General features: G+C 51.3%; 1 protein-coding gene across 2 annotated transcripts in view; it reads left to right on the top strand.

Moving 5' to 3' along the window:
• Positions 1-12,310, top strand: part of dapp1 (dual adaptor of phosphotyrosine and 3-phosphoinositides) — a 108,437-nt gene that overhangs the window by 81,503 nt on the left and 14,624 nt on the right. For both annotated transcript variants that reach the window (XM_072495271.1, XM_072495272.1), the window contains exons 5-8: positions 54-101; positions 3,339-3,401; positions 8,852-8,937; positions 10,737-10,824. In XM_072495271.1, the coding sequence (XP_072351372.1) occupies positions 54-101; positions 3,339-3,401; positions 8,852-8,937; positions 10,737-10,824 (285 nt within the window). The remainder of the gene's footprint in view (positions 1-53; positions 102-3,338; positions 3,402-8,851; positions 8,938-10,736; positions 10,825-12,310) is intronic.

Genomic DNA, 12,310 nt, shown 5'->3' with positions numbered 1-12,310 from the left:
TGAGATAGAAACACCAAGTGGATTCCTCTTAAACATTTCTCTTTCTCTTTCAGTTGGGGACTAAGGAAGGATACCTCACCAAACAAGGAGGCAGAGTCAAGGTAACGTTCTATATTCTTCACAGCGCGTGGGCATTGGCGTCATAGAGTTTGTACAGCACAGAAAGAGGTCCTTTTGCCCACCCTGTCTGCACCGCCCGTAAGGCACCTATTTATTGAAGAATGAGGGGATATCTAATTGAGGTATAGAAGAACGAGAGAGATCTAATGTTTTCTGGGGGTGAGTTGATGCTACAAGTTGGGAAATCCCAAGATGCACAGCCCAGGATGTCTATTCATTTGAATAAGAGAGACGCCACACCCAGATGGCAGATAATTTCCTGATTTACTGCTCCCTGCTCAGAGTATTAGCACAATTCAGGGTCCGCCCTTTGGAAGGCCTTGTCTGAAATGGCAGAGGGCACAGCTTCAATTGTAACTTTCAAAAAGTAATTGGACAAATACTTGAAAAGGAGGGGGAAAATGTAGATTTCTGGGATCACCGTATTGAATGACAGAGCAGGCTCGGTCGGGCTAAAATGCCTACTCCTGTTCTTCTGTAAAAAAGCAGGGAGAGTGAGACTAATCGAACAGCGTTAGGAAAACAAAGGTAGTTTTAAGGGATTTAGATTTGTATTGGTAAACATTAGAAATAAGCTATAGTTTTAAGTGGATTTTGTTTCTGTGCCTGGAAGGGTAAAACCTATAGTTAGATTCATGCTGGACAAAGGTGTTTGTATGCGTGGCGGTTGGTCTCAGTTCCAACTGTGATTCTATTGTGCTTAGAGTGGGCTAAGGCATGAAGAGCAAATAAACCTGCAGTGATTGCTTAGCAACTGGGGCCTTGCAAGGTTGAGAAGCTTTTATGTTTTAGTTTAGCTAATTTGCTTGCAGTTGGAGATAGGTAGTGAAAGAGGAGGCTGCTCTCACAGCTCTGCTAGAAGCAGTTGGTTTTAGAAGGCTAAGGAGGGAACATCTCTCTCAACCTTGCTAGAAAAAAAGCCATACTATGGTGTAATGTTGAAGAAAACAGGTGCCGGCAATCTAAAGTCAAGCAATTTAAGGAAACTAGAGAAATTAGTTCCAGGAAAAAATCCCAGTCTATCCAGCCTTTGCTTATAACTCAAACCATCAAGTCCCAGTAGCATCCTAGTAAATCTTTTCTGCACTCTTTCCAGTTTAACAATATCCTTTTTATAATAGGGTGACCAAAACTGTACACAGTGTTCCAAGTGTGACCTTACTAATGTCTTGTACAACTTCAGCAAGACGTCCCAACTCCTGTATTCAATGTTCTGACCAATTCATGTTTACTAAATGTTTTTTTTCTTGTTGTTAAAATGAATTAGCGGTCCCGTGACTCTGTCCATCCACGTTTTAATTTTTAAAAGTAGAAGTTAAGGTCTTTTGAACCAGGGTTCCATTCTGGGATCTTCCCGTCCAGCTGTAACATCAACTGGGATTGTAACAATAGCCTTTTGAAAGAGCTGGCACAGGGGCGATGTGCCGAATGGCCACCTTCTTCTGTGCTGTATCATTCTGCTGCAAGGTTGCTCGGATCACCTGTTTTGCATTGGAATGTCTCTCCTCTGTTTGAGCTACTCAAAGGTTATTTCAATTGATTCACTGCTTTAAACAAATAAAGAACCCCCAAAAAGTGGACTTTTGAGGAAGTCTGTGAGGCGGTGCTAACGTGTTTTTAATTACAACCTGCCTTCCAGCAGAGCTCATACATTCCACTGAAGTTAATTATTGGCAGATTCTTAAAAGTAAGTTAACTAATTCGAAGTTGTGCAAGTTTAGAATAGCAGCAACTAAAGTTTATTGGAGGATAGTCCAGCATACGTCTCCGCAACAGGTGAAAAGATGCAGGAGATATTAGGCAATGAGTCCATAGCAAACTGGCAAAGGGAAGAGCCAAAGGGCATCAACTTATGGCCATTGGCAGAAGAAGCAGGGGCGGCATGAGGAAGGACCTGTTTTACGGAACAAGGGGTTGGGATTTGGAATGCACTGCCCGAGAGGGTGGGGGATATATATTCAATAGTAGCTTTCAAAAGGAAATTGGAGGAGAAGAAAATGCAGGTATATTGGGAAGGGGCAGGAGAGTGAGATAGAACCGGATTGCACTTCGAAAGAGCCAGCACAGACTGGATGGGACTGAATGACCTCCGTCTGTGGAGCAATAATCTGTAGTTCTATAGGCTAATGCCTCGGCCGAGATCTCTTATTATGTTTGAGAAAGGAAGACTAAGACAAGCAGGACAGGTAAACATGCTGGCTCAAATAGATCAGATATTACAAACCAGAAGTGTAAGGTGATGCAAAGATGTGTTTTTCCAGGTTGGCTGTGTTGTATCACACCTAGAGATCCAACACTGTTCTAAGAGTCTGATTTCTGAACACTTTGTCCACATGGGTACAACTATTTATTTGAATAGAATGCTTGGACCCCCCCCCCCCCCCCCCGACCCCCCCGCACCTGCCGAAGTATTGACACAGGAGGAGGCTGGTTATTATTACTGGACTATTAATGCAGAGGATTAATTGTGACAATATTTCGATGCATGTTCAAATCCTAACATAAGTTTGTGAATTGGAAATAAGTTAATGAAACATATTTTGGAATAAAAAATCCAGCATCAGTATTGGTGACCACAAAACAACTGGGTTCTTGTAAAAACGGAACTGGTTCACTGATCTTTTAAAAAAAAAATTTAGAGTACCCAATTCATTTTTTCCAATTAAGGGGCAATTTAGCGTGGCCAATCCACCTACCCTGCACATCTTTGGGTTGTGGGGGCGAAACCCACGCAGACACGGGAAGAAAGTGCAGACTCCACACAGACAGCGACCCAGGCCGGAATTGAACCTGGGTCCCTGGCGCGGTGAGACAGCAGTGCTAACCACTGTGCTACCGTGCCACTCTGTTCTGCCCTCTGAAATTGCCCAGCAAGACACCACATACCAAGACAAGTCACCACACGGACTGAGTGCTTTCGAAAGGCAGCTCTTTAATAGATTTTCAAGATCAATTATGAACACGTCCAGTGAAGTGCTAAGGAGCAGAATAAACTGGTATGTTTCCCTCTGTTTATCTCACCAGTCGTCTGATCGTTCCCTGATCCTTTGTGACGGCCACGGGTGACTGATGTCCTTGTTTGCCCCACTGCCGAGCCTGATACTCCGAGAGAGTGCCTCAAGGACAGTGGCTTCCTGTTTCTGAGTTTACCACTGAGGGTTGACTAGTTTCATACTGATGAATGTTTGCTTTATTTTCCCCTCTTTGCTTTTTTTCAGAGCTGGAAAACAAGGTGGTTTATTCTGCATAGAAATGAACTCAAGTATTTCAAGGACAAAATGGTTAGTGTTGAAAGAAATTGCATTTATTAACTTCATTAAAAAAGGCTAAATTTAACAGACGGCGAGATGAATTCATGAGAACGGAGTCGAAGGATATGCCGATTAGAGGTAAGCAGAGGGAAATGACTTGCGTTTACATAGTGCTCCTCGCAACCACTGTCAGAGGGTCAGTACTGTGGGAGTGCTGCACAGTCAGAGGGTCAGCACTGAGGGAGTGCTGCACTGTCAGACGGTCAGTACTGAGGGAGTGCCGCACAGTCAGAAGGTCAGCACTGAGGGAGTGCTGCACTGTAACAGGGTCAGTACTGAGGGAGTGCTACACTGTCAGAGGTCAGTACAGAGTGAGTGCTGCACTGTCAGAGGGTCAGTACTGAGAGAGTGCTGCACTGTCAGAGGGTCAGTACTGAGGGAGTGCCGCACTGTCAGAGGGTCAGTACTGAGGGAGTGCTGCACTGTAACAGGGTCAGTACTGAGGGAGTGCTGCACTGTCAGAGGGTCAGTACTGAGGGAGTGCTGCACTGTCAGAGGGTCAGTGCTGAGAGAGTGCTGCACTGTCACAGGGTCAGTACTGAGGGAGTGCCGCACAGTCAGAGGGTCAGTACTGAGGGAGTGCTGCACTGTCAGAGGGCCTGTACTGAGGGAGTGCCGCACTGTCAGAGGTCAGTACTGAGGGAGTGCTGCACAGTCAGAGGGTCAGCACTGAGGGAGTGCTGCACTGTCAGACGGTCAGTACTGAGGGAGTGCCGCACAGTCAGAAGGTCAGCACTGAGGGAGTGCTGCACTGTCAGAGGGCCTGTACTGAGGGAGTGCCGCACTGTCAGAGGTCAGTACTGAGGGAGTGCTACACTGTCAGAGGTCAGTACAGAGTGAGTGCTGCACTGTCAGAGGGTCAGTACTGAGAGAGTGCTGCACTGTCAGAGGGTCAGTACTGAGGGAGTGCCGCACTGTCAGAGGGTCAGTACTGAGGGAGTGCTGCACTGTAACAGGGTCAGTACTGAGGGAGTGCTGCACTGTCAGAGGGTCAGTACTGAGGGAGTGCTGCACTGTCAGAGGGTCAGTGCTGAGAGAGTGCTGCACTGTCACAGGGTCAGTACTGAGGGAGTGCCGCACAGTCAGAGGGTCAGTACTGAGGGAGTGCTGCACTGTCAGAGGGCCTGTACTGAGGGAGTGCCGCACTGTCAGAGGTCAGTACTGAGGGAGTGCTACACTGTCAGAGGTCAGTACAGAGTGAGTGCTGCACTGTCAGAGGGTCAGTACTGAGAGAGTGCTGCACTGTCAGAGGGTCAGTACTGAGGGAGTGCCGCACTGTCAGAGGGTCAGTACTGAGGGAGTGCTGCACTGTAACAGGGTCAGTACTGAGGGAGTGCTGCACTGTCAGAGGGTCAGTACTGAGGGAGTGCTGCACTGTCAGAGGGTCAGTGCTGAGAGAGTGCTGCACTGTCACAGGGTCAGTACTGAGGGAGTGCCGCACAGTCAGAGGGTCAGTACTGAGGGAGTGCTGCACTGTCAGAGGGTCAGTACTGAGAGAGTGCTGCACTGTCACAGGGTCAGTACTGAGGGAGTGCCGCACAGTCAGAGGGTCAGTAATGAGGGAGCGCTGCACTGTCAGAGGGTCAGTACTGAGAGAGTGCTGCACTGTCACAGGGTCAGTACTGAGGGAGTGCCGCACAGTCAGAGGGTCAGTACTGAGGGAGAGCTGCACTGTCAGAGGGTCAGTACTGAGGGAGGGCTGCACTGTCAGAGGGGCAGTAATGAGGGAGTGCCTCACTGTCAGAGGGTCAGTAGTGAGGGAATGCTGCACTGTCAGAAAGTCACTACTGAGAGAGTGCCGCACTGTCAGAGGGTCAGTACTGAGGGAGTGCTGCACTGTCAGAGGGTCAGTACTGAGGGAGTGCTGCACTGTCAGAGGGTCATTACTGAGGGAGAGCTGCACTGTCAGAGGGTCAGTACTGAGGGAGGGCTGCACTGTCAGAGGGGCAGTAATGAGGGAGCGCTGCACTGTCAGAGGGTCAGTACTGAGGGAGTGCTGCACTGTCAGAGGGTCTGTACTGAGGGAGTGCTGCACTGTCAGAGGGTCAGTACTGAGGGAGTGCTGCACTGTCAGAGGGTCAGTACTGAGGGAGTGCCGCACTGTCAGATGGTCAGTACTGAGGGAGTGCTGCACTGTCAGAGGGTCAGTACTGAGGGAGTGCCGCACTGTGGGAGTGCCGCACTGTCAGAGGGTCAGTACTGAGGGAGAGCTGCACTGTCAGAGGATCAGTACTGAGGGAGTGCTGCACTGTGAGAAGGTCAGTACTGAGGGAGCGCTGCACTGTCAGACGGTCAGTACTGAGGGAGTGCCGCACTGTCAGAGGGTCAGTACTGAGGGAGGGATGCACTGTCAGAGGGTCAGTACTGAGGGAGTGCTGCACTGTCAGAGGGTCAGTACTGAGGGAGTGCTGCACTGTCAGAGGATCAGTACTGAGGGAGCGCTGCACTGTCAGACGGTCAGTACTGAGGGAGTGCCGCACTGTCAGAGGGTCAGTACTGAGGGAGGGCTGCACTGTCAGAGGGTCAGTACTGAGGGAGTGCTGCACTGTCAGAGGGTCAGTACTGAGGGAGGGCTGCACTGTCAGAGGGGCAGTAATGAGGGAGCGCTGCACTGTCAGAGGGTCAGTACTGAGGGAGTGCTGCACTGTCAGATGGTCAGTACTGAGGGAGTGCCGCACTGTCAGAGGTCAGTACTGAGGGAGAGCTGCGCTGTCAGAGGATCAGTACTGAGGAAGCGCTGCACTGTCAGAGGGGCAGTACTGAGTGAGTGCCGCAATGTCAGAGGGTCTGTACTGAGGGAGAGCTGCGCTGTCAGAGGATCAGTACTGAGGGAGCGCTGCACTGTCAGAGGGTCAGTACTGAGGGAGTGCCGCACTGTGGGAGTGCCGCACTGTCAGAGGGTCAGTACTGAGTGAGAGCTGCACTGTCAGAGGATCAGTACTGAGGGAGCGCTGCACTGTCAGAGGATCAGTACTGAGGGAGAGCCGCACTGTCAGAGGTCAGAACTGAGGGAGTGCTGCACTGTCAGAGGGTCAGTGCTGAGGAAATGCCGCACTGTCAGGGAGTCAGTACTGAGGGAGTGCTGCACTGTCAGAGGGTCAGTACTGAGGGAGTGCTGCACTGTCAGAGGGTCAGTACTGAGGGAGTGCTGCACTGTCAGAGGGTCAGTACTGAGGGAGTGCTGCACTGTCAGAGGGTCAGTACTGAGGGAGTGCCGCACTGTCAGAGGTCAGTACTGAGGGAGTGCTGCACTGTCAGAGGATCAGTACTGAGGGAGTGCCGCACTGTCAGAGGGTCAGTACTGAGGGAGTGCCGCACTGTCAGAGGGTCAGTACTGAGGGAGTGCCGCACTGTCAGAGGTCAGTACTGAGGGAGTGCTGCACTGTCAGAGGATCAGTACTGAGGGAGTGCCGCACTGTCAGAGGTCAGTACTGAGGGAGTGCTGCACTGTCAGAGGATCAGTACTGAGGGAGTGCCGCACTGTCAGGGGGTCAGTACTGAGGGAGTGCCGCACTGTTAGAAGTCAGTACTGAGGGAGAGCTGCACTGTCAGAGGATCAGTACTGAGGGAGTGCCGCACTGTCAGAGGTCAGTACTGAGGGAGTGCTGCACTGTCAGAGGGTCAGTACTGAGGGAATGCCGCACTGTCAGGGAGTCAGTACTGAGGGAGTGCTGCACTGTCAGAGGGTCAGTACTGAGGGAGTGCTGCACTGTCAGAGGGTCAGTACTGAGGGAGTGCTGCACTGTCAGAGGGTCAGTACTGAGGGAGTGCTGCACTGTCAGATGGTCAGTACTGAGGGAGTGCCGCACTGTCAGAGGTCAGTACTGAGGGAGTGCTGCACTGTCAGAGGATCAGTACTGAGGGAGTGCCGCACTGTCAGAGGGTCAGTACTGAGGGAGTGCCGCACTGTCAGAGGGTCAGTACTGAGGGAGTGCCGCACTGTCAGAGGTCAGTACTGAGGGAGTGCTGCACTGTCAGAGGATCAGTACTGAGGGAGTGCCGCACTGTCAGAGGTCAGTACTGAGGAAGTGCTGCACTGTCAGAGGTTCAGCACTGAGGGAGTGCGCACTGACAGAGGGTCAGTACTGAGAGAGTGCCGCACTGTCAGAGGTTCAGCACTGAGGGAGTGCGCACTGTCAGAGGATCAGTACTGAGGGAGTGCGCACTGTCAGAGGGTCAGTACTGAGGGAGTGCTGTACTGTCAGGGAGTCAGTACTGAGGGAGTGCCGCACTGTCAGAGGGTCAGTACTGAGGGAATGCCGCACTGTCAGGGAGTCAGTACTGAGGGAGTGCTGCACTGTCAGAGGGTCAGTACTGAGGGAGTGCGCACTGACAGAGGGTCAGTACTGAGGGAGTGCGCACTGACAGAGGTGCCATCTTTCTGATGATATTTTAAAGCGAGGCTGACCTCTCAGGTGGACAAAAAAGATCCCAGGACACAATTATAAAGAGAAGGGTTTGCTCTCGTGCCCTGGTATCATCAACCTTTATCACTAATAAAAACAGGTTGTTATGTCGCAAAAGATCAGAGGCTGGGACTTCTGTGAAGAGTATCTCACAGCCTGTCCACCATCTACAAGGTACAAGTCAGGAGTGTGATGGGATACTCTCCACCTGCCTGGGTGAATACAGATCCAGCAACGCTCCAGCTCAACGACATCCGGAGAAACCAGCCGGCTTGATTTGCATCCCAAATACTGGTGCACAGTGGCAGCCGTGTGTACCATCTACAAGATGCACTGCAGGAACTCACCAAGGCTCCTTCGACTATGCTGCTCTTGCTCATGAATTTGCTTTGTTTGGCCCCTTGTTCCGCACTGTCACCAATCGCTGTTTGTCGATGTACCATTTGTCAATGTTCTCTGTTGATTATTCTTGTGTCTACTATGTACGTACTGTGTACGTTCCCTCGGCCGCAGAAATATACTTTTCACTGTCCTTCGGTACATGTGACAATAAGCCAATAAATCAAACCCACGACCACTCCCATCTGGAAGGACAAGAGCAGCAGATACCTGGGAACCCCACCACCTGGAGGTTCCCCTCCAAGTCACTCACCACCCCGACTTGGAAATATATCGGCCGTTCCTTCACTGTCGCTGGGGCAACATCCTGGAACTCCCTCCCTAACAGCACAGTGGGTGTACCTACACCACATGGACTGCCGCGGTTCACAAAGGCAGCTCACCACCACCTCAATTCGAAAATTACTGTGTGGAGTGTTTTATGATCTTGTGCTGCAACTTAGAATATTGCTGCTCCTAACATTGCAACCTTACAACGCACACCAAGTCCGAGTCAGACATGGTGCCCGAAATTACACCCATGTATTATCCAAAACCAACATCAGGGATGAAATATCTCCTAATTTGTAAAGTAACATCTGTGTAAAATGTATTTCTGTTTCATTTACTCTGCAGTCTATAGAACCAATTAAGACCCTGGATCTAACAGAATGCACTGGGGTGCAATTTGACTATTCTCAAGAAAAGATTAATTGTTTCTGGTAAGGAATATCAAATTACACTCTCTCTCTCTCTCTCCCTCTTCCTCCCTGTTTCTTTTTCCTTTCACTTTCTGTTCATTGACCGGATATGAAGTCAAATCTGTTCCATGCTTACCCCCCTCACTCCGTACTCCCCCTCCCCCCTCACTCTGTACCTCCCCCCTCACTCAGTGCCTGCCCCCTGCACTCAGTGCCTGCCCCCAGCACTCGGTGCCCCCCTGCAATCAGTGCCTGCCCCTGCACTAAGTGCTCCCTCCTGCACTCAGTGCTCCCCCTGCACTCAGTACCTGCCCGCCCTGCATTCAGTGCCTGCCCCCTGCACTCAGTGCCTGCCCCCCCGCACTCAGTGTCTGCCCCCTGTACTCAGTGCTCCCCCTGCACTCATTACCTGCCCGCCCTGCACTCAGTGTCTGTCCCCTGCTCTCAGTGCCTGCCCCCAGCACTCAGTGCTCCACCTGCACTCAGTGCTCCCGCCTGCACTCAGTGCCTGCCCCCGCAGTCAGTGCTCCCCCTGCACTCAGTGCTCCCCCTGCACTCAGTGCTCCCCTGCACTCAGTGCCTTCCCCCTGCACTCAGTGCCTTCCCCCTGCACTCAGTGCCTGCCCCCTGCATTCAGTGCCTGCCCCCGCACTCAGTGCCTGCCCCCGCACTCAGTGCCTGCCCCCTGCACTCAGTGCCTCCCCCCTGCACTCTGTACCCCCCTGCACTCAGTGTGTGCCTCCTTCACTAAGTGCTCCCTCCTGCACTCAGTGCTTCCCCCCTGCACTCAGTACCCCCATGCACTCAGTGTCTGCCCCCTGCACTCAGTGCTGTCCCCCTGCACTCAGTGCCTGCCCGCCCTGCACTCAGTGCCTGCCCCCTGCACTCAGTGCCCCCCCTGCACTCAGTGCTCGCCCCAGCACTCAATGCCCCCCGCTGCACTGTGCTCCCCCTGCACTCAGTGCTTGCCCCCTGCACTCAGTGCCTGCCCCATGCACTCAGTGCCTGCCCCCTGCATTCAGTGACCCCCTGCACTCAGTGCTCCACTGCACTCAGTGCCTGCCCCCTGCACTAAGTGCTCCCTCCTGCACTCAGTGCTTCCCCATCATTCAGTGCCCCCCTGCACTCAGTGCCTGCCCCTGCACTCAGTGCTGCCCCCCTACACTCAGTGCTCCCCTGCACTCAGTGCCTGCCCCTGCACTAAGTGCTCCCTCCTGCACTCAGTGCTTCCCCCTGCACTCAGTGCCCCCCTGCACTCAGTGCCTGCCCCCTGCACGCAGTACCTGTCCCCTGCACTCAGTGCCTGCCCCCTGCACTCAGTGCCTGCCCCCTGCACTCAGTGCCTGCCCCCTGCACTCAGTGCTCCCCCCCTGCGCTCAGTGCCTGCCCCCTGCACTCAGTGCCTGCCCCTGCACTAAGTGCCTGTCCCCTGCACTCAGTGCTCCCCCTGTGCACTCAATGCTCCCCCCCTGCACTAAGTGCCTGTCCCCTGCACTCAGTGCTCCCCCTGTGCACTCAGTGCTCCCCCCTGCACTCAGTGCCTCCTCCCTGCTCCTTAAGAGCCATAAGAGGGCTACTGTCAGCTGCATATATTTCGCTCCTGTAATGGTGCAGATCTAAACATTTATTTAAAACAGACCAATTTTGTCTTGTTAACCAAAACTGCTTTCTGCTGACTTGAATGTTATCCGAGTTGAGAATTGAACAATAAAAAACAAACACTGGACACTGTAATTCTCCATCCTGATGCACAGTGTAAAGCATCATAAATCTAATGCTTCAATTTGTATCAATAATGTGTTGCTGAACCTTTCTTTCAGTTTGGTATTTCCTGAAAGGACGTATTACATGTGTACAAAGACGGGGGTTGAAGCTGATGAATGGATCAAGTTAATACGATGGAAACTGGTGAGTGCATTTTTAAGATTGGTGGGTTTTGAGTATGGAGAGCCCCTGGTATTGTGACATTGTTGGGAAGGTTTTGTGCATAATGGGAATGGCATCTACTGCTCAAAATAGAAATAATTACAGTGAGTGTTTTGCGCTTTGAAGGGGACAAATAGCTATTGTCAACATGTAGCTGCCTCTCACTGTCGCTCTGGGCAGTCCAGAGGGTAAGGGCAGGTTGTCCTAGTTACTGTCACATCACAACAATTCTAAAATGGTGCAGCTGCTCCAAAATCCAAATAAAATCAGAGTGGCAATTATTGTCCCTTCAGGTATTCATCCGCTTTTCGTTTGCAAGTTACTAAATCTGCTTCCAGCATCCTGCCATAGATTCCAGATCTGTGTACAAATTCCCGTTACCTCACAGTTTGGGTTTTTTTTTTGGCCAATTACTTTAAATCTCTGCCCTCTGGTTACTGACACTGAAAGATTTCTTAGTTACTTTATCAAAACCCCTTCATGATTTTTAAACATCATTCTGAAATCTCCACGCTGCTCTGAGAGCAATCTCAACTTCTCCACTCTCTCCACATTAACTGAGGTCCCTCACCCCCCCCCCCCCCCCCCCCCCCCCCCGGAACCGTTCTAGTAAATCTCCTCTGCACCCCCTCCAAGACCTCGACATTCTTCAGAAACTTTAATTATCAACCTGTGAGGGGGCGGCACGGTGGCGCAGTGGGTTAGCACTGCTGCCTCACGGCGCCGAGGACCCGGGTTCGATCCCGGCTCTGGGTCACTGTCCGTGTGGAGTTTGCACGGTCTCCCCGTGTCTGCGTGGGTTTTGCCCCCACAACCCAAAGATGTGCAGGGTCGGTGGATTGGCCAGGCTAAATTGCCCCTTAATTGTAAAAAAAAGAATTGGGCACTTTAAATTTTTTTTAAATTATCAATTATCAACCATTTGTCAGAACACTTCCAGCCCCTGTAACTTTGGTTCTCCTTTCTGTTGGTCCATTGTGAATCAGCTGGTTAGTTAGTTTCTTCCCGCAGGTTTTTCTGGTGGTCCAGTGTATAGTTGGACAGTTCCTTCCATTGTGCACACCTCCCTGTGAGGGGTACTGTAATATCGTGGGCCGGTAACACACAGGACCCCACTGAGCCATGTTTTCAAATCCCATCTCCACAGCTGGAAGGATTTTGATATAACAAATCTGACATAAAATGCTACTTATTAATAATAATGATTCTGAAACGGCCGGTTTGTCATTAAAACCCCCCCCTGATTGACGAACGTCCTTTTAGAGAACGAAATCTGCCATCCTTATCTGGTCTGGCCCACATGACCCTGAACCCACACCAGTGGGACTGGCTCTGAGCTGAGCTTTGAGATGGCCCCAGTGCGCCATGCAATCAGAGGCAGCTGATGGCAATTAGGCAGGGGCAATAAATGTTGACCTTTGCCAGTGCCACTTACGTGTCAAGAATGGATTACAAAAAGTGTTTATTT

This window comes from Scyliorhinus torazame, chromosome 3 (genome assembly GCF_047496885.1).
Source record: "Scyliorhinus torazame isolate Kashiwa2021f chromosome 3, sScyTor2.1, whole genome shotgun sequence".
NCBI lineage: Eukaryota > Metazoa > Chordata > Chondrichthyes > Carcharhiniformes > Scyliorhinidae > Scyliorhinus > Scyliorhinus torazame.
Note: the sequence above shows the minus strand (reverse complement) of the source record. Positions and strands in the feature narration are given on the sequence as shown.